The sequence below is a fragment of the Nyctibius grandis genome, chromosome 1 (genome assembly GCF_013368605.1).
Source record: "Nyctibius grandis isolate bNycGra1 chromosome 1, bNycGra1.pri, whole genome shotgun sequence".
Classification (NCBI taxonomy): Eukaryota; Metazoa; Chordata; class Aves; order Nyctibiiformes; family Nyctibiidae; genus Nyctibius; species Nyctibius grandis.
Genome location: NC_090658.1, coordinates 44,657,084 through 44,682,788, shown reverse-complemented (window position 1 = coordinate 44,682,788; position 25,705 = coordinate 44,657,084). Strand labels below are relative to the sequence as shown.

The window sequence follows — 25,705 nt, the reverse complement described above, 5'->3', positions numbered from 1 at the left end:
CCGAATGCTAATAAGCCGAGGGGGCAAGGCTGGCGCCTGCGCGGTGCGGCGCTGGTGGCGCATTTTCCCCCAAGAGGAGAAGGTGGCGCCTGGCGGAGCGGAAGGGGGCGGTGCTCCTCCCGCCGAGCGTAGCGACCGCGGCTGCTAACGCCACTGCCGCGCCGGGAGCGGAGGCTGCTCAGGGGAGCGGGGCGCGGCTCCGGCTGGTGGTGGAGGCGAGGTGAGTGGCGGCTGCCCGGGCTAAGGCCGGGCGCTGCCTGCCCCTAGGCGGCCGTTGATGGTGGGAGGTGCTGGTGGAGGGAGGGGGGCGCGGTCCTCGGAGGAGCCGGTCTTTCTCTGTGCGGTGTCGGGCGTCGGGGGCCAGCCCGGCTGCGGGGGGAGCGGGTCCCGCGGCCGCCCCGCCCACGAGGCGCTGGCGGGCTGCCCGAAAGGGGGCCGGGAAGGGGCCGAGGAGGGCCGGAGCCGGCGGCCGCCGTTAGTGCTGGGCGGTGCCGACGGGCAGCGGCGCTGTCGCCGGGGCGGGCTGACTGACTGAGCGCTCGGGGGCCGGGGCTGGGCCGGGCTGGCGGCAGGCGGCGCTTCCCTCCCCGGCGGCTGAGCCCGGCTGCCGGGAGCGCAGATGAGAAAATGGGGGTGGACGGCGGGTAGGGGGAGCGAGGAGCCCTCTGCTCGCGGTCTGCTTTATCTAAAATGGCGCTGGCGAGGCTGGGCGGCTCGTCTGTGAGTTGGGGAAGCAGCGAGAGAGGCTCTGCCGCCTCCGCCGCGTTTACAGCTCTTGCGTTGGCCTCCGAAAAATTAACCCTATTTCGTTTGGTTTGACTGTGATGTTTTGCCTCAGCACCTGCAAGCAGGGTAACAACTTCATGTTCTTTGTGAAATGTGAATTTTAGTCTGAGAAGCGATTCAGAAGTAGTCACGGTTTCTGCTGACTCGTTTTCTGTCCTCAGGTCAGTCTGAAGCTTAAAACCCTTCTTGTCTGTGTGCTGTCACAGCGTAGTGACTTTGACAGCCGAGGTGCTGTTGTCTGGCTTTTATAGTATTCATGCTCAGTTATGTCTGGAAATCCTTTTAAAATCGAAGCACAATTCCAGCAACAGTATGTTCCTGCTGTTATGTTGTTAGCGTTGAAATTGCAGCTAGGGAAAGCTGCTTGTTTGCTTAGCTGCATCTTCGGGGAAGGCATGTGACTGTCCTTCCACGTGTGGGAAGTTGCCTTCCTTAAGTTGAATACAAGGTTTTGTTTGGTATCAGCCTAGGAGGGGTTGTAAAGAGGACTCTGCAATTAGAATGAGAATGTGGACTAGGGTGACAAGTATCGTGTCCGAATTACATTTGTATTAAGAGGCTTGATAGTCTCTTCAAAACAACACACATTCACAGCAGTTTCTGTGTATTCCTTCTGAAAGAGACCTCACTTCTACATCCCCTGTTTGGTCCTTTTTTTTTTTCCCCCACTGGTTACAATGAAACCAGTGTCTTGGTGCATTAAGGTCTGTGATGGAGCCAATTTAAGAACTTCCTGGATGGTTGCTTTGCACTTCAGCTCTTTGCTCCTTTGGTGGTTCTCAGTTGTTTTCTATGTAATTATACTGTAATTGGAGCCACTGAGATGATGCTTTTTAAAATACTGTCTGTATATTTAATCTGGACTATTTCAGTGATCATATTCCCCTAATTTGGAGGAGTGGGAGAATAATCTGTAGAATGGGATAGAAGGGATGGGGCGAGAAGCTGTTTTACGAAGTTCCAAAGTGAAGATTTTTCTTAGCATGTAATCTAGATATAATATTACTTGCATCTTCGCTAGAAGGCTCCTAGATCACAGCTTCAAGGATAGTTTTAGAGTAGTTCTAATTTATGGAAGCCCATGTCACCATCTTAATCTAGTGTCTTGTGTGTTTTCAGAGAGATCGTTAGAGATAAGGTTTGTTGCAGTCTAAAATACAGTTCTGTAGGCCCTCTGTGATTGCATGGCCTGTGCCCATAACAGCTGTTCAGTATGTTTATTTGGGGATAGTGAGAAATAACTGGAAAAATAACTCGGTCATGCACAAATTGAAATGCAGCAAGTCCATGTACTGGTTTAAAAGGCAAAATCGCCTTAACTGCTTTAATCTTTTGAATAAGCATAAATGTAATCAATTATTGCACTTACACTAACAAAAGGCTTTGCATTCCCTTTCATTTATTGTTTTAACTCCTGGCATTTTTACTTTTTATTAGGCGGTGCTGAGAACTTGTCTCTAAAGGTCTTTATTAGATGACTTTCTGCAACAGTGTAACTTCCATAGCAAATTGGTCAGTCACCTAGGTAGGAAACCCTTAATAGCAAGCATTTCCCAAGTGTGTCAAATGTGGTAACTTTGTGCAAAGAGCAGTAAAATTACAAGTCTCACATCATGGTATTCTTGCTTACAGGCCTTTATAAGCAACTTAATTTACATATTTCTTTATCTAGTGTCCCTTTCTTTGTGTGAGTTTGGGGGAAGTTCTGCTTGCTGTTATTGTTTTGGTGGGTGTATTAAATATGTGCATGTCTGATGAATAATCAGACTGTTCCTCTTTTCCATAGCGGAGGTTAGCTCTCACTTCATGTAAAGGTAGCATAGCGGTCTAGAAAAGTTTAACTATAGTGATTTAAGCTAAGTTACCATCCACTCTTTGCCTGTTAGAGCTTTTTTTTTCCTCCCTTTTATCTATGAAAAAAAAAATCTTGGCACTTGTGGGAGAAGTGCCTGACTAATTTTCTACTCATAAGCAGTGTTTCAGGTGGACTCCTATCAAGTTTTGTGCTAAAAAATGCGAAGATTTAGTTTGATGCTGTGTAATACTAGCACATTTTAAGTTAGTTGGGGATTCTGAATATTGTCTTGATGTCTTACAGACAGGCAAGAAACCTCCTAATTCCCTGACAGGAGAGGAAGAACTTTAAGATTTATGCAGAAACTTTTACAGAGAAGGAATTCCAACCCTAACATCTCTTCCCATCTCTGTTGGATAGCTAGGCACTTTCAATTCTAAAACATCTATGTGACGTTTTGACAAACGATAGTCACAGGAGAGTTGTTAAGTTGATAGTGTCTCCTTATATCCATCTCTATCAGCTTCTTTCTGCTTAAAACATCTGGAGGTGGACTGCGAAAATCTTTTTGATTTCACTTCCTCACTGAAGTCCTTTGAGACTTATCCTTGATATGTACGGGTACAGTTTGACAGCTGGCTCTCAGTGGCAGTGCTGTCTTAAAAGCAGTTCCTATCCCTTCAGTTATACCAACAAGCTGAAAACAAAATAGGGAGTTGAGGGTGTCAGATGTGATTTAGATTACTGTGTGGCCTGATAGCTAGTTGTGCTGGCACACCATGGGATAGGATGGGAAGGCTGTACTGCTAAGAAGCTATGCAAAACTTTACCAAAAGATGCAGTCTTATGAGCATTTTGTTGGCAACTGTGTTTGTTTAAATAGCCTTTCTTGCCCCTGAAGTGCTGATACATTTGATTAACATATGCAATGAAGCAAATAAAGGAATTGATACAAACTGAAGCTTGGAAAAGAGTTAGTAATGGAGATCAGTTCCCAAGTTTGGACTGCTGCAAATACTTATGGGTGTGGAGGGTGGGAATGGGAGCAGACAGGAACTGATTGAGCTGTACTGAAAGGGAAAGGTCATGAAAGTTGAGGAACAGCAGTTTATCTGGGTAGCTTAAGAGGAAGCGGTGATCTTAATGTTGATATTTTGAGTTTTTTACGGGAAAGTATTGCTGGATTATGTTGAGCAAGTGTGAAACAGTTTATCCCACTCATGTTAACCACTCGCCTTAATGTACCTACGTTAAAAATGCATCAATCCATACTTATAAGTATCACTTTAAAATAGTTATTTTTACAGATAATTTATATAACCATTCAGTTGCTCCAGGGGCAAAAAGTACGTTCTTTCCAGGATGCTAGCTAAGTAGCTGAGAAATGATGCTGAAGTTGCATGAGACTTTATGCTACTGCTGCAGTTCCTGTCTTAAAATGACATTAGAAGAATTGTTCTGAGCTGCTGCATCTGCACTGCAGCAAGGAAGGCTAGAGGTGAAAGGACAGAAAATCTATTACAGAAAACAGTCTGAAAAAAATGCAGATATAGATGACCAAAGGTACATGAACTGAAATACAATCAGTAGAAAATTGTTGAGCTATGTGGGGAATGGATCATAAAAGATTTATCTAAGAGTCTATGATGTATATAGTATATGGGAAAGTGTATAAAGATGTCTGTATGCTTAAACAGAGGTAAGAAAACAGTATATTCCTGTCCTGCTTTCTAAAACAGGACTGAAGAATTCTGTCAGAAGGCTGAAGCTAGTGTTCAACTTGTTTAGGTTGCCTTGATGCAAGGTATGTTTTCTGCTCTTGGGCGTCTCCACTTCTGTATGGGGAAAGCATTTAGGGAGGTCTAATCGGATCAGTCATGTGAGGTTTTGTATGTGCCGAGTGTCTTCTCTAAAGACTTACAGTGGAGTTTCATTGTTGTAAATGCTTATGTTTTAAATGCTTCTCTATCATATAAGCCCTCTAATGCATATAAAAGTCAGAGCAAACAAAGCCTAGGAGTTGGTTTAAACTATTCATGAATAATTAAGTAAAACATTTTGATACATATGCTTGTTTCTTTTCTAAATGATATCCAGGAAACTTTTTTGTATAGCGAAGGTAGTATTAACTGAAAGTGTCATGTTCAAAATTGGAGTATTTGCACCTAACCTTGAAGTCAGCTAACTTTTTATTAATTGTATGCATCTATTTTTTTACTTCCCTAATTTTTGATCTGAATAGTGTTAATAACACTTTCTTTAACAGTGAACTACCTCTTATGAAATAAAGAAATGGATGGGATGGATGAAACATCTAAAAGAATCCTGGAGCCATACCAGTATTTACTACAACTACCAGGCAAGTTTCTTTGTACTCTGCCATTTTTAAATATCAAAATTGTTCTTATAGCATCTTTTGTCTCAGGAAGTATAAGCCAAGAAGTTTATCCATTCTTGATTTGTGGATTTAAGAGTAATTAAAAGTAACACTTTTCAATATTTCTTTCTTTCTCTTGTAGAACCACCCTTTTTGGTGAGATGGGTACAATAGCTTTTGAGTGAGTCTGTTGCTGTGTAAGTAGTATTTCAGTTACTCTGTTCTCCATTCAGAGTAGCTGACTTGCTGCTTTTTAAAACTGATAAGGGCAAGTACTGAAGACTTGATCCCATACTTAAAGGACAAAACATCATCAGCCCTCAGTTTATTTGCTTGCTGTACTGGACTCAATAAGTTGTGTGTGGTTTTTTTAGGTTTTAATAGCCTATTTCTTTTGTGTAATTTCTTCTCCCTTCTATGTATAGAGGCAGGCATTCTTATGGCCAGTATCAGCTGTCCCTGGATTGCTTCACTTGCCAGAGGATCAGCCAGTCCTTGAGTGGTATCAGGTCACTACCAACACATTCAAATGAAGTTTTCAGTCTTGAACAGTACCTATTTTAGCAGAATTCAGGAGGCAGTTTGATAGAGAACTACTGTGTGGATATGCCTCTCAGAAGCCTCTTTGCTGACTAAACACTCAGATTGTTTGCTGTGGCTTTTACTTGTACACCTAAAGTTTAAGGAAGACCCTGCAAGCTATTGAAGTGATTACCTGTGTAAAAATAGTGGTGGAACTACTTTGTCCTTGGAACTATTGCGTAATTGCCTTCTGTCCAGCTTATATTGCATACTGATGGAGATAAGGAAGATAAAAAAATGATACATATTAAGGAAAATAATTCTGAACAAAATTATGTCTGACTGGGGTAGAAGACCTTCTGTCTAGACAAGTAGCATAATGAATTACAGGCACAGTACTAAGTGGCTTTTGCACATTTGCTATCAGCAGGGTAGGTTCTGTGGGTCCTAATTCATTATACCTGTGTATAATGAATTTCATTATTAATCTCTACAAATATCCAGGATTGTCTTATCTACATTAGTGATTTCATTTGACTTGGCAGTTAGCACTACTTGAGCTGAAAAATAAGAAAGGGAAAGAATTCAGCAGTATCATGCCTTTTTAATGCCAGAAAGTTCATTTCCCATTTCCTCATGGTATATTCCATTTGGATATGTTGAACTCGCTAGTGGTTTTGCTAGAGAACTACCTTGAGAATGAGTCTATGATATTCCAGAGAGCTTTCGAAGAGCTGGTCCTGAAGAAATTTACTTTCCTCCAATAGCATCTTTAAGTGTGCTTTTTGGTTAGATTATCTCATATAACCAAGGCATATTGTAACACCTCTGCATCTTTAGCTGCTAATTATTTTTTAAGGTATTGTAGGTACCAGCAAAAAAAAGCTCAGCTTCCTAGTAGGAAATATACAACAGACAAGAAGTGCCAAAAAAAGCTTCCATAGGCAAAAGTGCCTGACTAATAGCTCTTCAGTTAGCTTTCATTGTAAATGATGCATCTAGGATATACACTTAACCTTCCCACCTTGACTTCTGTGGCTAAATTCCTGTACTTTGTGAGTTCAACCCTGATCACACTATACTAACGGTTTATATAATACTGTACTTGCTGACAGTGCAATATCCTATCTTGCTAAAGTATCATAAATCTAATTGTCCACTTTCACATGTTGATCTCTTGTTAATTTAGTTTACGTTTGGGAGAAGGTGAGAGACCATACAGTTCTCTCTATGCAGAAATGACGACATGATTCAAAAGGGAAGACTTTTCTTAAACTGGGCAGGTAAAGTGGTGTGCCTGTGGAAGGCTTGTACTAACAGGTGAAGCGGTGAGGGTTCACAATCATATAGCTGGATGATTACTGTTTTTGAAACACTGTGGCTTTGCCCAAAGTCAGCTATGGCCAACTATAGATCAGTAGGAGCCAGTTACTTGTGTGAACCTTGGAATCAGTATGAGCACCAGTGCTTGTTGAGGGGGGAAAAATTGGGCATATGCTGGCTGTTCATAATTAGGGTGGAACCCAAATGAGATGCTTGTGCTAATCTAATAAGCTCTTGCTGAAGAGGCAGTTTCATTCCATCCTATTTATGCTTCTGGCAGTATTCTCCTGCTTCTTCACTTGTGCCAGTTCTCAGCTTGCTAACCAAATGATTAGGTAGTATCAATCACCTAACCTGTTAAAAACTTGCCTGGTTAATCTTCTCTTGCCTTGTTAGTGAGCTGGCACAAGGGTGGGGACAAGGAGCTGTTTCTGTGTTGGATCAACTTGAGCTCTGACGGGCTGTTGCAGAAAGCTTGGCTGAACATCAAATATGTACACTTATGGTCCTACAGTAGTCCAGTTGCTCGTCTTTTAAGACAAGTTAAAAAAAGAAACTCTCCAAATGGTTTAGTAACCTATGAGAACTTGAATGAATTTAAGATACATATCAAACTTTGTTTATATAAAAAGGGATTGTGTAACAGTATTAAGGTTGTTTGGGGAAAAAAAAAAGATGCCTGCTAATGTTGTCTGTAGTGTAAAAACACATTTTTTATAACTGTTAAGGATTAATTCCTCAATACAAGAGGAAGTTGATTACTCTGCTTCCCATTAATGAAGTAGGGCTTTTAATGGTAACAGATTGGGGGTGATACCTAACTAAGCTTGTGTGTTTCTTTGATTTCAGTAGCACTAGGATAGAGAAACTACTAGGCTTAAGGTTTTTTTTACTATGTTGCTGTTTTAATTGCGAGTATGGTAATTAATGTTTATTCCTTGACTAGCAGAATTTAGTGCTTGGGAGAACATAACTTCTGAAACAGTAACTTTTCTTGTAAAATCTCATTGTAGTAGAACATTGCTGTACTAGTTTATAGCAGTGTTCTGCTTAATCTAGTATTCTGTCCTTTAGTCTCGTAAACAAAGTGCAAGAAACAGGCTTAACTTTCACAATTCCTATGTGGTTTGGCCTGATTCCCACAGATGATGAATCTTTTATTGCTGAGTTAACAGCAGTAGCTGTTTTTGCAGCGCTAAGGAGCGTATGTTGTTTCAGTAAAACTGATATGGTCAACATCTTGGTATTGAAAGGGGTAGGTCCTGATCTCATTCATGACTGCACATCTTCCCTTTCATGTGCGTTGCTCTGGTCTTGGCTGCAGTCTTTCCTGGGCTTGTTTAGGAAGCTAAACAATCGAGACTGGCTTTTGTTTTTCAGCTTTTTCTGCTGGGTTGTTGAACTTGACCAGCTTGGTGAAGGAGTTAAGTAGCACAGGGCATGATCCCTGCCACTGGCACAACTACACTTGGCACATCAGAGGCCTCAACTTGGGCCAGGTTCCTGAGGGAGGCTGCAGCTCTCCAGGTTCTGAGCTGCAGGGATGCCTGGAGGCACCCACTGGGTGAGGCAGTGATGTCCCTGCCCCTGAAGGTGTGCAGTGGTGGCAAATGTGTGCCACCAAGCAAAGGAGCAGTGAAAGGGGGTCAGCAGGCTGCACAGCACCAGAAATAACAAAAAGAGCAAGACTGTGCAGGTTCAAGAGCCTGAAACCTCGAGGTATATTGAAGGAGGAGCAGGAACAAACTGTGCATATCAGGTTGGGAAATGGATACTCCGACAATGGTGAAGGCTGGGACCTGATGGCTTCTGGCACCAGGAGAAAAATTCTTGTTCCTGTAGCAGATGTGCGATTGCCAAATAGGTTCAGTGCACTGGAACAAGACACATGGCTGGAAGCTCTGTGTACAACAAAGCATCAGACCAGCACCTGGTGGTAGCAGCAAGTGAAAGTAGTGGGTAGACTGCCTCCTGTGGGGTCTGAGCTGCTGTCATAGAGAGGTTTGCTGCTTCTGGGTAGCTCTGATCGGGGGGATGTTATAGAGGGACTGCCAAGGTATGTTTCACCCTCAGACTACTTAACCGTGCAGCTCTTCCACTTAAGTACCCATGGATATAGCAAGAGAGTTTATCAAACATAACTATGGCTTTTGGAATGAGGGCCAAGAGCACAGGAAGCCGGGTGGCTTTTTTCAGCCCCCTTCCCCTCACCATCAAGAGGAACAGACAGATTCTGCCTGTCAACAATGAAGTAGTTGCACAGCTGATATTAATAGCAGAGATTTGGGTTTTATGACCATGGGACTCCCTTTGTAGATCAAGGACTACCAGGAGGAGATAGCATCCACCTGCCCAAGTCAGGGTGGAAGTCTCTGCCAACAGGCTGAGCAGCTTGGCAAGAAAGGACTTAAACTAGAAATTACAATAGAGGGAATGACTATCCACAATCAAGTAAGGAAATGGTGAACTTGCAAAAAAAGGGTGTAGGCTGATGTGGACAAGAGACACCTTCTAATCAACAGAGTAGAGCTGAAGGCAGCCCATCCCAGGTGTACGCACTCAAACAAGGAAGTACAAACAGGACATGATGGGGGAAGGTCTCACAGTTCTGGAGAATCTGCAAGACTGGGTGCCTCTCTGAAGTGCCTCTACACAAATGTATACAGCATGGGCAATAAACCGGAGTTAGAGGTTTGCATGCAGTTGCAGGGCTGCCATTTTATTGGGGTATCTAATGTGGGATAGCTAGCATAGTTGGAGTGCTACAGTAGATGGATATGGACTGCCTAGGAAGGCAGTGTGGGATAGCAAGGAGTGGGAGCTGCCTTTTATGTGAAAGAGCAGCTGAACTGCATGGAGCTCTGCCTGCAGTCATGATAAGCCCGTTGAGAGCTTATGAGTTAAGGTTAGAGGGCAGATCAATAGGGGTGACACTATAGTGGGTCTTTTCTACAGATTACCTGAGCAGAAAGAAGTAGATGAGGCCTTCAGATGACTGGAAGATGGCCTCATATTTACAGGCCCTGGTCTTACTGAGGTAGCTGAAGTCTCTCATGATCTGGTAGAAGGAGCAACACAGCAGGGCACAGGCAATCCAGGAGGTTTCTGGAATGCATTGATGACCACTTGCTAACGCAGGTGATCAAGGAGCTGATGAAGGAAAGCATTATGCTGGACCTCACACTTAGAAACAAGGAAGAATTGGTTAGGACATGAAGACTGGGGGCAACCTTGGCTGCAGTGACCACGAGATGGTGGCATTCAGGATCCTGAGAGGAGGGAACAAGGCAAGAATTGGGATCACAACCCTGGACTAGTTAACCCTATTTTGTACAGGGGGGTTAAACTAGACAGTTCTACAGTGACTTTAATCCATTGTAAGCGACTGTCTAGGCTTAAAAGTGTATGGGCCTGCTCTGTTTGCTTGTCTTCGTGCAGCTCACTTATGCTGGCTGTGGTGTTCTTGTAGCTGTGTGGGGAGGTCTGCTTGGGGAATTTATCCATTTAGCCCTAATCTGTCAGAGGACAGAGCTAAACATAAAAGTGTACAATATAGATGAGGTAATGTTGTAGCTTGCTTCCTCCAGAAGGGCAATGCTCCTTTCCCCTGGCTCTCAGCATCTGCTGCTTACCCTGTACTAACACTGGCAGACCCACTTCATAAGCTGACTCAGTACATAAAGCTGGCAGAAAGCTAACCTAGCAAAATGCAGACAGTTTTCTGCTGGGTTAATGAGTTGAATTAGCTTAGTGAGGCTAAAGGAGGGCTAGGTTAATAGTCCCTCTGCTCTTTCCCATGCTGTTCTAGCCCTTTTATGTACCCTTACTGTAAGGGTGCTGCCCTAAGGGCATACCTTGTGGTCACTTGAATGCAGCAAGAGTGAAGAAATACCAATCAGGAGCCTGTCCAGAGCTGGAGGTCTGTGGGTTTTGGGTCTGTACCTGTCACTAGAACAATTGTGTATATAGAGAGTAAGTCAGGCTGTTTTTTGGTTTGTGTTTTTTTTTTTTTTTTTCAGAGAAGTATCTCGTCTACCTAAAGAGGTGGGAGCAATTGTCCTCAGTGCAATATCGTTAATCTAACTTGATCTTTGTTTCAAGGATAAGGGGTTTACATTCTTATCTGTAGAAGGATTTTCATTAGAGTGAATTTATTACGTTCTGAATATTTTTTTTCTAGCATTTTCCACCCAGCATTACTAAGAAGAAAAGCTTTCCATAGTTGCTGTTTGATTTGAGTAATATTTGGATCTTAAGCAGATTAAACTGAATGCATTTAGCATAACTTTGATAAAAGCTTGGTGCAGTAATGTCTATTATTATCGCTCTGTACAGTCAGTAGAGCTTCTAATTTTGGAAGTTAGACCTCTATATTCTTCAGTTTTACAATAGCCTGCTTAGAATAATTAACAGAGCAGTGACATGTGACTGAAGAAACTAGATAGTTCTGCTGGTGTTAATTTTTACTCCTTTTAATTTTGTCCTAGTGTCCCTGGATTGTTGTCTCGTCTAGTTTGGGGAGAGGAGAGGTGTTGCAAGTAATGGAGGCTTCTGCATCTAGGCTTTTGAGACCCGTATCAGAGGGGTTTGGTCTTTTGCCATCATAGCATGGCTGTAGGCATAAAACACGTATACAGAAAATTGGTGTGATATCACATACTGGGTAGAACTGGCTCCAGAACAAGATAAAATAGCATTTATGTAGCAATAATGTTCCTTTAAAGGGGCACACACAAGCAAATCTGCACCTATGAAAGGAAAGATGAATGTTTCACTATACAGATACTGGTTTTTCCTTGGATAGCCAGTGTCTAAACAGCCTTGCTTAGAAGGTAGACAAGTCTAACAACTCAAATGCTGTCTGTGCTAAGGAACTGAAGTGGCTAAATACTGTTCATGTTAGTAATCCATTTAGAGTGTGTGCTAGTAGTTATGTTCCTCGTTATGAAAAAAACAGTTGTTGCTGAACGTCAGTATTCCCTAACTGTATCTTCTCGGAAACATTCAGAAAAAAAAACAGAATTAGCTGCCTAGTGTAAAAAAGTAGGCATTGTCTGTATCGATGTAACTTAGATGAGAAGAAACAGCTGTAGATAAGGTACACTTCTTGAGTGTGATATTATCTCTGAGTAGTTTTCTTTATGGATGTACTGAAATATTTGTTAATACTTACCTTGCAAGCCATAGAGTTTGACAGGTGTTTGTGACAGTTATTGTCTATTAATAGTTTTGAGCAATCTTTTTTTTCCTCAGTTAACTCAATGCAATTATCTTAAAATATTGAACCTCTGATGCAGGACACTGATGCTCCCTTGTGCAGTACTGGTGGTCACAAGTGTGTAGTGAGTTAGATCAGGGAACCAATCTGGCCAAAATCTGATTAACCACATGGGGAAAAGGGCGGAGATCTGAGTGTCTTAAGTGTTTAAAATCCTTAGTATCTGCAGGAGATGTTGTCAGAAGCAGGTCTAACTTGAATTAGTGGTGGTGCTTAGTTAATGTAAGAGGTTTTTAAACTCTTGGGCACTACTCTAATTTTGTATTTAAATTTGAGCTCTGGTTACCTGTGTTAAAACAGTGAACTTTTAAGTCAGCAAATTATTTATTTAAATAAACAGGTTTTAAAAAAATAATTTAGAACTAGATATGTACTTTCCTGATAGAGAGCAAGTCTGACATGGGGACCTTAAAATATCTGTTCTGCTATTTGAGAGACAAAACAATCCCTCCCTCCTGCAGAAAGTTATTAGTGTTTAAAACTGAGCACAGAAGACAGAAATGGAGAACGCAAGCCAATGATAGTGTATGTCTGGGTAACAGTGCCCTTTCACACAGGACAGAGCCAGTGGACAAAGCTGCTGGGGGAAAAAGAAGCACCTTTTTGTTAGTCTCTTCTAATGCAAACCAAAAGAAGGTGGTGGTGAGAAGCAGTGGAAATCTTCGAGAACTGAGACAAAAATTGAAGCCCTTTGAGCCAGGGAGGAAGTTTATCACCCTTGCTACAGAGCCCAAACCACAAAGCTATTGCTTACCTGGTGGTGACTTAATTAGAAAAGGAAAAATCCTCAGTCCAATTTCTCAAGGGTATGTCACTGCAAGTGGATCTACCAATGTTTATTATTCTGTTCTGTATGTGCTGGTCATACAGCAATAGAGAAGCCTTAAGGAGAGATTCAAATGTTGAAATTTCTTTGCTACAGGCAAGATGGCATCATCAACATGAGGACTAATATTGCAGAATCATTAAGTTACGTCTCTCAGTAGGTCTTGAGACAAGTAATATGGAACCCACTGTCTAGGTTGCACTGCTTTGAAGCTTATTTAAAACTTTTTCCAAAGGCCTTGTTGATGTGAGCCACATATGCAGAGCTGTTTATCTAAACCTGTCTTGCAGTTATTTGAAGATCTTATACATAGCTGAGCTTCTCAAAGTTCAGAGCAGCGTTGTCTCAGTGTGGGTAGAGGGTGACTTTATTTCATATTGATCATTAGTAGACACTGAATATGTATTTGTACATGACTCCTAGCAATTTATTAAAGAAAGCTGGCATCAATAATTTAAAGGCACATTGGTTAACTTCTATGAAAATCATCTCTGTTATGTAAAATGTATCTGGATTGAATACTAATGCTTATTTTAACACTAAACTTGGACTTTTGATCTTGTCCTTTGTTCCTAAGAAACAGGGTGACTGCTCAGCTCCACCAAACTAGATTTAGCCAAAACAGAACAAATCCTGTTATTCATAGGTAGACTTCTCGGGTAGAAGATAAATGTCTGAATTCTTGGAAAGTTCTATTCTGTCCAGAATGTTCTGTTCAGATTTTCGTTTAGAATAGTATGTCATAGTATGTCAAATGTCACTTTCCTGTTTTACAAATTGTCAGTAGCAAGTGAAGAGTACTACAGGAGAAACACCTAAAAATGGAGAAAACTAGATATTCAACAAATATCCATCTCTTCAACTAATAGTGAATTATAATTGAAACTGCTTAATCTGTTACATACACAAAATCAATGTGCCTGGCGAACTAGGGCTTACTCTCAGAAGTAATAAGCTGATTGTACAGGTTACCAGTGTACTCAGGATCACTTACTAATTAAACTGCCAAAACTAAATACAGTACCCTGTAAATATGCGCTTTGCATATTACTGTTTAAATGCAAATGTTTGAAACTGAAGTTGCTGATAATTGTGATGCTTATACGAGGATACAAGTGACACACTGTGATACATTTTCTGCTTTCAAGTGATCACACTGATCAGTTTGCTAGTCTCAAATCAGATGAAGTTGTTAAGATAAACTGTTGTTCCTAATAATGAACTTTATGTGATTTTTTTTTTTATAAATGCCTATAATGTTTTTATTGTAGGTAAGCAAGTAAGAACCAAACTGTCACAGGCCTTTAATCACTGGCTGAATGTTCCAGAAGATAAAATACAGGTACTGGATAATTATTTTTAAAGGGCTGCTACCTTTCTTCCAGGACTACTGATAACACATGATTCTCTTACATAGCCTAAATTATCAGAAATCTTAAATGCACTAGTTTGTGAATATATTAAACTTTCAGGAAAACAACTTTAGTGCAAAGCTTTGACTGACGTAACACTAAAGAAACTACTTCCATGACTTGCCTTACCTAGAATAGTTACTTCTTTCTTACCTTTTGTAGATAAGCAGCTACCATTGTTATCCACTTCACATAACTGTTTTCTATGACTTATGAAAGAAGCTAGACAGTTACCTTGTAAACTACACAAATACAGTGGTTGAAAATAAAATCTTATTATTTTGATACAAGAATATCAAAGACAGCAGTTAAATCAATTTTATAAACCAGTTCTTGTTCTGGACCTAAAACTGGTTGTCTTATACAGTCTAGAGTCCTTACTCCCTAGTGAGAAGCATTAGACGAGAAATTCTCCTTTTCTTTTGCTTTTCTGTTGGACAGACCTGTGCAAGATGTATGGCTGTGTATTCAAACACTGGTTTGTAAAATGAAAAATTATCCTCTTTGTTAGACTATAGTTTTGCCAAACTGCATATCAAGGGTGCAAAAGATTTGCTGTATCCAAGACAATGTAAGGAATTAAAATAACCATTGGTTTTTGGCTCTTACCTAGCTGGTCCTAAGTTAATTTCATTAATTGTAAGCAGAAGTACCTTTAGAGTTTGTGAAGGAGTCCTCTTTAGGGGACTAAAGGCTTTAGGCTTAAGAGTGACACTTCATAGTCCTCAAGTAGCAAAATGATGTGAGTGATTTAAACTATGAAGGAAGAGGCTGTATCATCATCTGGTAACTCTTCTCTTTTCCAGCCTGTCAGTATAACTTTTTAGCCAGATTTATTCTGGCTTCCAGCAATACACTTTTTACCCTTTGTGCTCAGCTACATACCCAAATAAAATATATTATATGGTAACCTGTGTCTTACATGCATGGCTTTAGTCCAATATCATAGATCAGAATTCAAACTGGAAGAAGCCTCTGGAAGTTAATCTAGGACAACCCACTACTTAAAGGAGGGCTTGCTCCGTAGCTACTATACGCTTGTTGCGTAAGTTTTGAAAATTTGAGGATGTGGATTCTGCAGCCTCTCTGGGCCTGTCTTCCTGTGCTGAACCCCTTCCATGAGCACAAACTCTTCCATTCTGTCTGTTTGGGATTTCTTATGCTGCAGTCTGACTGTTGCCTCTTGCCCCTTTGGTGAGCACCTGTGACAGTAGAGGTCTGTCTTCTCTCATCTGCGATAGTAAACTAAAGCTGCAGTGCCTCTGTGTGAACAGAAGTTACCAGTTCTCCCTGCCATTTTTAAACTGATGATCATGTAACCATTACTGAAAACTTAGACCATTTGTTCTGGTTATCTTTATGAAGAAAACTGATGCTTTAATGTTTCCTTTACCGCTTAAGCTGTTTGTAATGGGACTTTAATATTTTTATTCTTCAGGTCATTTGAGGACAAAACCAAGACACTGTCATCTTTTAATCTGCGTCCTGCCACAATTATTACTGCTTTTGTGCATAGTTATACTAATTTTAATAACTTAAAGTTGTTGAGGTCTGCAGGACCACCTCTACTCATCTTTTTGAGATCTCGCATCTTCTTAAGATGTCCCAGTTGTCTAGCAGTCTGATTCCCTTCCAGCTATTTATATTTCTTTTAGTAAAAATCTGAATTCTGGTACTCTTATAGGACTTTTTTTTACCTTAGTTCATATGTCTTCATGGAGTTTATTTAGATGAATATAGTTGAGGATACTTTTCCTTGGTAGTTGGTTTTACTATTGGACTTCCACCATTTCACTTTTTTCCCAGTCAAGTCTCTTTCCCCTTCTCTTCCCTCCCCCCCCCCCCCCCCCCACTTAACTGCATCTCTAGTACTCATCTGATGCTTCACTGAGACACTTCAGCTTGTTGAATTAGAGAGCACGGGGTTTGTCAGATGAACTTTCTTTGAAGAAGGCACTGAAATGGCATAGCACAGGGGCAAGCAAATTTTAAAGCTGTTGCAGGTAAGGAAGGAGGTAGAAATCTGTGTTGGAGTGATAGTGCAGCAGCCACTGATTAGATAGGCTTAGGTTGTGAAAAAGCATAACACTCTGTACCGGTTCTTCAGCTTTCGTTATGAAGAGCAGTCTTTTTGTTCCCACAGGCTACTTGCTGATGTCTCATAAAGTAAGCTTTTTCTGCTGTCTGGACTTTTGCTCCTTACTTTCAACTTTGAAGCATTTTTGACACTGTCTTGTCTTATGTTCACAAGATAACTTAATTCAAACACACAGAGTCATGAAGCACTATTTCAGTTAAACCTTAAATGTCTAGAAGCTGCAAAAGTTGATGAAACTGACAGTGATATGAAATAGATTAGCAAGATAAATGCTAAAATAGGCTTATCCAAGGAATTCACAGAATAGAGGGCAGCTTTCCTGATAGTACTGAGAATGACATAATGGACTAAAAGAATATTCAGACAAATAGGTATGCAAAGTTGCTTTCAGCAAGTACTCTATCCTCCGATTTAAAGGCAATGGGCAACAACATATCTTTACAGGTCAAAGTAGGGCTCACTTCTAACTGGTAGGTGAGTCATTAGTGCTTCTTAAGTAGGTTGTTCTTGCAGTTGTATCTTGGACAAACAATTAGATTGTTGGGTTTTGGGTTTTAATCTTTGGCACGCTGGTCACTGAATACTAGGTGACTTTTTGCTCAAGAAAATGCTTGCAGTGAAGTCCTTCTTACTTTTTCCTGCAGCAGTCACCAAATAGGACCATACTAGGTACTTGCCACTATTTAATGGTGGCCTTAGTACTTTTTAGAAGCAGTTGTTCTGATGAATGTTGACTGAGTGCAATGTTTGTAGCTAGCAAGTGTAATTGGTTCATTAGCTTTAAAATCATACCTTAATCAGATGTGTTTTGCAGTGAGTTTATACAGTATGCAGTTCTACATGCTTAAATTTATTTCCATTTAAGCAGGTGGTGAATATACCTGTTCCTTGCATAGCAGCTGTGCAATAAAAACAGTATATAGTGTTAAAACTCTTCATTTTTTGTTGAATTGCCCTGCTTTGGAATTGTTAAGGTTCACTTTTAGTCAAACATATTCAGCCACAAGCTTGGTGCTCTGAACAGTTTATTGCGTACCTCAGGTGGTGTATGGTATTGGTCTACCTAGTAACAAGTAGTAAGTGTGTAGGAAGCTTCCCAAAAGAAGTTGTAGCTGTTGCCTTTCTGCCAAGAATTTTCCAAATGATGTTTCAGAGAATAGTCTGTCCTTTAAGAGCTCAGTACTGAAGATAACTACACAGTGTGGGGAAAGAAAGATGAACTCTCTCCACTTATGAAAACAAGGTTTATGAGACAAATGTGTTAATTGATGATACATGACACTGTCAAGAACTGACTTCGGGAGGTCTCAGGTTAGTGAATCTAAACTTGTCACAACATCGTGTTGCTTTTCTTGTCTAATTCATGTTTCTAATAACAGTTACTGCATGACTCTTAGCCAATAGCATATTTTAGAACTGTAGCAACAATGAAGAGGACCATGCAAGTGGAAACACTTCAGGGATTAAGTTCACTTTGAATCTGAAAACATTGCACAAAAGACAGACCATGTGATACAGGACTTAGAGCAAGCTGGCTGATGAAGAGATTCATAAATCTGTATTAATAGTAAAAACAAGTGGTCTAAAGGGGAACCTTGGTGATAGAAGATATCATTCTTTAAAATATTATCCATTTTAAATAAGGTCTTGCAAAACTGGAAGTTAAATTACAGTGGGAGACTTAATAATTTTCTCTTCTTGTAACAGGTTATCATTGAAGTGACAGAGATGTTGCACAATGCAAGCCTACTTGTGGATGATATTGAAGATAACTCAAAGCTACGACGGGGCTTTCCAGTGGCACACAGTATCTATGGAATTCCGTCTGTAATCAACTGTGCTAATTATGTGTATTTCCTTGGCTTAGAGAAGGTTTTAACCCTTGATCATCCAGATGCTGTTAAAGTTTTTACACGTCAACTTCTGGAACTCCATAAAGGTCAAGGCTTGGATATTTACTGGAGGGATACTTATACCTGCCCTACAGAAGCTGAATATAAAGCTATGGTACTGCAAAAGACAGGTGGTCTCTTTGGATTAGCTGTAGGCCTCATGCAGCTGTTCTCAAATTATAAAAAAGACTTAAAGCCACTTCTTAACACACTTGGCCTCTTCTTCCAAATAAGAGATGACTATGCCAACTTGCACTCCAAAGAATACAGTGAAAACAAGAGTTTTTGTGAAGACTTAACTGAGGGCAAGTTCTCATTCCCAACCATTCATGCAATTTGGTCAAGACCTGAAAGTACTCAGGTGCAAAACATTTTACGTCAAAGGACAGAGAACATAGATATAAAAAAATACTGTGTACATTACCTTGAAAATGTGGGTTCCTTTGAGTACACTCGGAATACATTGAAAGAGCTTGAATCTGAAGCCTATAAACAAATTGAGTCACTTGGGGGAAACCCTGAGCTTGTAGCACTCGTTCAACAGCTGAGCAAAATGTTCAAAGAAACTGAAAATTAAAAATGTATCTCCTGGAGGTGGGTTAAAACTCTGCTTTAAAATGGGAAAATAACCAGATTATCTGAGGTGTGATAATCAGTCTTGCTTAAAACTTTCTCTTGTAGCCATGTTACAGAAATTACTGTTGAAAACAAGTTGTCACTGAGTATTGAAATATATACCCTATTATCTGTACAGTCTTAACTATAGCTTCTTACAGATGGCTTTGTTAAAGCAGATGTACTAGAACTGAAACAAGTTTTAAATCTAAATGTCATCATCTTTACACAATCAGCAGCATTATTTCAGGCCTAAAACTCTCATATCTTTAACCAGGCTACTGTTGGTTTCTGGCTGAAATTCTGTGTTAAATTAAATCAGGTTGACCTGAGTGTGTTGTGCATTTTCAAACAATGCTCTAGTAAACTAGAATGTACAATGTTAAAAAAACAAAAAGATACTTGCAACCACAATGCACATAAAACTGTTGTATGATATTTCTAAGTTAGACTTGTGAAGAACAGATGCATCAGCTCACTTAAGTTCTAAAGTGAATATCCTATCCAGCTTCTGGGGATATTTTCAGGGGAATGTGAGTTATGAAAGATAGTATTGTCCCTGACCATGGCAGGGGGGTTGGAACTAAATGATTTTTAAGGTCCCTTGCAACCAAAACCATTCTATGATTTTATGATATGTGGATAAGACTAATGTTTAGTCTGAAATTGTAGCCTTATAAAGATTTCTAAGTACCTTAGAGAAAAGACTCCATCGCATCAGCAAAGCATAAATTTGCTGCTGATTCCAGCTCTGCAGTGAATAATTTTGATCGCCTGGTTTGACTCTTAAACTGTCAAATATTTTGTAGCCAGGGACTTAAATCTATGCATTAGAGCTCATACATGTAACTGTAAATAGCTACATAGTAAGCTGCTACTAGAAATGGAATGGGCTTCACAGCAGGTTAACTTTAGGGCACTGTAATTGGTGCAGGTCTCTATCTTTGCTTACAGTTGAGGGGGGCTTCTCCAGGAGTTGATTCACAATTCATAATGCATTCCTGTCCTGAATTCTTATCTGGAGGCATGTTACAGGTCTCTCCAAAGAGACAAGTTCTGTAATTTTTTTGCTAAAACAAAGTACAGCATCTTGTTCTACAAGCTATAATACCACTTCAGTTTTGTTAATTGCTTAAATAGTACTTTAAAGTTATGTACACAGACATACTGAAATAGAACTGCAATGAGAGCTAGATTGGGGGGGGCAGCTGATAAGTGACAAAACCCTCTGCTCATCTATGTGTAAATATATATATATAAATATATATATATATATATAAAGGTGAACAAAATGTAAGCAGAGATATTTACTTCTTGGCTGGGCTGGCTGTAATCAGGTTCAGTTCCCTTAGTCTTCACAGCCATGTAAAGCTTTACTTTGGTGTAGGGAGGTAACGGTTTGGATCAAAGGTAGGACTGGTGCTACGAGCAGTGGTGTTAGCTCAAGCATACTCTGAAAAGAAATGGCCAGAGCTACTTGGCTTCTGACAGCTGAAGGATAGCTTTATACAGATGTTCATTTACTGTGCCTGGAAAGTAGGGAGAGTCATGGTCTCAGCCCACTGAGAAAACTGTCTGAAGAAGGTCATTGTAACGTCTTCCCCGGGCAGCCTTAAGATTCTCCTGAAAGTGATCAAGCATGAAAAGATTCAGGATGACTGCTTTCAGTCAGAGACATTATGTAGTTATGGATGATAGCCTATCCCTTTTATCCGCATGCTGAGGAGGAATCTTGGTCTGCTCTGTGATTAGGCACAAATAATAGCCTTTTTCCTGAATGGACCTGGTTGCCAGGACTGAATAGCTTCAAGTTGGTGAAAGGTGTCTTTAATGTTAATGACAGTGAATTGTAATTTCTGTTTTTATAAATTGCAGTGCTTAGTAGTAAGCCTGTAAATTTTTAATGTTTTGTAAGAAAATACTATCTGCAGCGAAGTACAATGTTTGTTTTGTGCCATGTCTTGGGAGTTTCTAAGCACTGCTGCAGCTGATGTTGAATGGGGGAAAGCACTGGAAAAAAACTATTGTTTCAGGAGAAACTCCTAGTCTTACTGTAAAAGATATCCTTGTGCCTATTAGGATATTGTAACTAACATATACAATGCAAAGTGCACTTAGTACCGTTTCATGTCTGCTCAGTTGCTGGATGTAAACAGTTTTGTGTAATCAAACTTTCCTAATGAGGTAGCTTTTATTTTTGTATAAAACTTCTCTACCCTCTGAGACTTCTGCTACATTGTCACTTTTGGTTCATTCTAGCAACTCACCCCAGTATTTATTCTAGTACCATATCTTGTAGAGTGTGCCTCCATTAACTTAGGAGAAAGTACTTTGGAAGCTTTCCAGCTGCAGGCCCTTTAAGCCACAAATGGGTAAGAAGGGAAAAGTATCTCAGGAAAAGAGAGCTGGACCAACAAGAAACCATACAGCTTTATCTTACTCTTCTGCCTTCAAGGCTTCTGTTACCAATATTCAAAACATACCCTGAAGGTATACCTTAAAAGGCCCAGAAGCAGAGAGTCATTGCTCTGATGAACTGAGGTATCTGAGGGTTTTTCTTGATGTATTCAGGAGTTGGAAGAGGCTGGGATCTTCCCCCTTCATCTGTTAGAGCATCTTTAAGTATTGAGCGTCAGCAGTGATGATGTTCCATAGTCAAGGTAAATTTTATATTTGGTGCCATAAGATGAGGCTGTGCATCCTCATCAATATTCTCCACTATTGGCTCTGGTACAAGCTCCTGGTGGTAAGCCATGTTAGGAAAATCACTTCCTTAAAGAAGCATGAGAGTTTTTGTGGCTGCAGAATTAGTTCAGCTGTGTAAGTGCAGTGCTCTGTTGCTATGTCTCCCACAATGCAGGGAGTAGTTGTTTGTGTGTGTTTGTTTGTTTTTTCCCTTATCTTCACAAGAGGTGCATTGCTGCAGAATGGAAGTCTGAGTTGCTGTGGGGAAATAAAGGGGATGCTGGTTTCAATGTCAGTCCCTTTGAGCCAGAACTGTTCCCCTTATTATCCTCCTACCATTGCCAACAAGTTCTACTTTGATCGGGTTACCAGTGCGTTTCTTGGGGGTTTAGCTGTTGCAGTGCATATAAAGAGAAATGCAAATACTCATCGGTCTCCAGCATTTCTCCCTACCTCAGTCTGTTTTCTGATTGTGTGCTTGCTTGGATGTGAATGAATGCTGTCACCTGTCTTTGAGTGGCCAGCCATTGGATGGGTCATCTGTCTGCTTCTTCAAAGGTGGATGTTATCCCCATGAATTATAGTGAAAATTGCATCATTTCAGGACCTTTCTGAGGAGATGGCTTGTCTTCCAACTCTTCCTTTGAGCTCAGGCTGTTCAGGTACCCACTAAGAGCAACTTCGTATGTGTATTGGCCAGTTGTTGATACGGCCTAAAAATGCTCATGGCAGTGGGAAAGTCACAGTTGCTACTTTATGCCTTCAACTTTATGGTTGATTTTGCTAAATATGAACTATGTAAATGCCTCCATGTGCTATGGAAATTTCCTATATTAATGGCTTCTTTCCCCAGTTATTGTTAACACGGTATAAAAATATGGGATTTGTGGTTTTTTTTTGCTTTCTTATATAACCTTCTTACATAAAACTGTTTTGAACTCTAATGCGTCTTTAGTGCTGAATTGGGACAGGCTTTTATTCATATGCAAGAGCTATATAGGTGTCTCTTTGTTCTGTCTTAATCTTATCATTTTACGTTTCAGGTTTGATATTTACTATGTTCTTTGTAGTATTTGCTCAGTACTTTCATTGTAATTCTTTTCTTTTCTCAGCTATATTTCTATTCTGCTACTAATACCATAGCACACACAATACCATCAAACTCGGTTTTGATCCTGGACAAACAAAATAGTCTGGGTCTGATTTTGAAACATTAAATCTTGGCTCATTGTATGCCTTCACAAAAGTAATCCAAGATTTTCTGCAATCTTGAAATGCCAGAAACTTTTTTTCCAAGAAGCTAAAGCCTGTAACATTTTATATTGCCATAAATTATTTTTGTCCCATATAGCTTGAGCTCCTTCCCTCTGCTACCCATTTGCTTTCAACACCTATTTTGCTTTGGTGCTAATGCTTGTTAGGCTTTTCTCTGGAACAACTTAACTCACTAGCCCTAGGGGAGAGGAGTTAATTTTTGTCTGGGTTAATGAATTATTCCACTCAGCAAGTGTCTGGTGATTGTCAGAGCTGGCAGGTAGACAGAGGCAAGAGCAGAGCCAGGGAAAGGATTTGAGAGAATAAGAAAACCCATTTTAGGCTTCTGAGGCTACCTCATGTAATTTCACCTCATTTTACAGCATCTTGTTCACTTTGTTAGGAAAGGCTAAAGAGCGTGGTTAGTTTTCCTGAGCTTTACTTCTTGCTTACAAATAGCATGTAAGAGATACTAAAGCTAAAAATTATTTATTCTGATAGTTATATAACTTGCATATATCATCTTATGGTTTTGATTAAAGGTGCAGATAAAACAGAGTACATTGTTTCATTACTGTATTTTCCTTTAACAATTTTTCTATTCTTGAAGGCGGGGGAACATAAGCTGCTACGGGCCTACTTGACTTGATTGTTACCTCACACTAACATCCTTCCTGAATAACTTTTATCATAGCTGAGCACCAGTGTTGACCTTTTCTGCAGCATTTTTCTTAAATTACTTTAGAAGGCACCTTTGTGAGGTGTGGCTAGGAGTAGTCCATTATTCATTTTCACTCAAGCACATAATCTGCAAAATTTATAGTAAAGATGCAGGTTAAACCACATGAATCCTGATAGTGTTCCTCACCTGTGTACCCTATGGAACAAATAAGTTCTCACTTAACTCATTGAAAAGGCATTTACGGAGCATCTTGGTTTACTACAGCATTAGGGAACTGTGGGAGATACTCCAAGAAGGCCTAACATGATGCTTCCAGGGAGAACACTGCAAAACCTGGCATGAATTTTTGTGGAAGACTAACTCTGATGTGAAGGGAAAGCATAGACAATTTTCTGCTTTTGAACTCCAAAACAATCCATGAAAATACTCTGTGCTCCATTGGTATATGAATTATATGCTGTCAGTAAGCAGTTGTATCTTTTCTTGATCACAGTAGATTATTTTCACACTCTTCATAATGTTTCATTTGTTATTTCTGGACCATATGGTATAAGTTACTTAATCACTCAGTAACGTAATTATTGAAGTCTGTAAAAAAAGGAAAAATGGCAAATGCATACATTTTTGGTTATGCTGTTTTGAAATACACACTAAAAACTTGCCTGTTCTTATGCTGTAATCTAGTATATGTTACTCTGCAGTGAACTTCTGTTAGTTGAGGGAGGCATGACAACTTTTCACCAACTTAAGTTATTAAAATCGGGTTGACACCAAAGCCATGTGAACAAATTAAAAGGGAGGAAAAAAAGTGTTTGCGAGGAAAAAAACCCACAAAGTTCTTTAAAAATAGAATTTCAGATAATTGCAGAGCTAATGTGTGAAACATGGAACTAACTCCTACAGTTTTTCTGTGGCTTTAACTGAAGAACCTATTGCTACTTATGCTCTCTTCTTTTTGGTGGTGGGATGGGGTATACAGGTCAAAGTAAAAACCATGCAGAGGAATTGTCATTGCTATTCCTAAACATGTAAGAACTGTGCTATAAACCTAATCTCTTATATTTTACACCAACCAAAATGAATGTTTGATAAATTCTTAAGTTAGATCCTTTTTCACTTAGGTGCTTATAAAATGCAGAAGTTGCAATTCTAGGTCAAGAGGTGAAAATGTTAAATTGGTCTAGTTGTTTTATTGGTATTGGGACCGTCCTGTTTCTTGAGTACATTGGATGAGCTATAGCTATTTGTTGCTTACAGTGCTAAAACAGAAGAAACAAGAAATGCAAAGAAATTGAGAATAGCATAACTTACGGTTTATTCTTTCTAGAATACTGAATGTATAAATGCATTCTACTGAATACATAAATTCAACAACATGCGTGTGGATTCTGAGAATGGCTGAATTACCTATCAAACATGCTGCTGCGGTCAGAAAGATAGTGAAGTATTTCCTTGTTTTCAACACCTTTCTTGACATGCAGTCAAACAAAGTGGAGCACGCTCTCAGGTTTGTACTCAGGAACAGTGAACGAGTCGGAAAAGGAGAGCAAGAGGGCTTGCTGCCATTGTCTGCTGTCATACTTACACCACTGTCTATGTAGCGTCATTCAAAACTGGAACAGGTTGTTCGAAGGGTGCCCTCTGCAGGAGATGAATGGGCTCAGGAACCCAGGTGAGGCAGCAACACCACCAGAGTGGAAGAAGGACGAGGGTGTCTTTTTATTCCCAAAGACTAAGACAAGACATTACCTTTGGTAAAGGCACAGAGATCATTTCACTGGAATGCCCCTGTGGGGAGCAGCTGCTTTATGCCAGACAGTAAAGCACGCCCTCAAAGCCTGTTGCTTGAAGACACAAGCCATCAACATGCTAAAGAATTTACATATTTTCCAGATTACTTTGATTGGAATATACTGGTGTTACCAAATACTTGTACTTGATTGCTGTAATCAGTATCAGAATCAGAGCAAAAAGTACTAATCCACTGCCTCCCAAAAGAGTGTACGGAATTACCTAATGTAATAGAAGCAGAGGCACTGCACGGAAATAGCTTCTTGATTACTTACTATTGTGATTGTTTCAGTCTGTGGTCCCAAAATTCAAACGATATTGTTTGAATTAAGTTGTTATGAGACTTTGAAATATGAAGCACATCAGAGA

At 40.1% G+C, this 25,705-nt stretch overlaps 1 protein-coding gene across 5 annotated transcripts; it reads left to right on the top strand.

The window, feature by feature from the left end:
- Nucleotides 1-81: 81 nt before the first annotated feature.
- Nucleotides 82-25,705, top strand: GGPS1 (geranylgeranyl diphosphate synthase 1). 5 transcript variants are annotated; one of them, XM_068410019.1, is made up of 4 exons: nucleotides 82-220; nucleotides 4,848-4,940; nucleotides 14,179-14,249; nucleotides 18,125-25,705. In XM_068410019.1, exons 2-4 carry the CDS (start codon nucleotides 4,874-4,876, stop codon nucleotides 18,884-18,886), a joined length of 900 nt encoding a protein of 299 aa, XP_068266120.1. In that variant the 5' UTR covers nucleotides 82-220; nucleotides 4,848-4,873; the 3' UTR covers nucleotides 18,887-25,705. The 5 variants fall into 5 exon arrangements, with proteins under 5 accessions (XP_068266120.1, XP_068266134.1, XP_068266126.1 ...); XM_068410033.1 differs by lacking the exon at nucleotides 82-220 and adding an exon at nucleotides 882-947; XM_068410025.1 differs by lacking the exon at nucleotides 82-220 and adding an exon at nucleotides 4,320-4,385.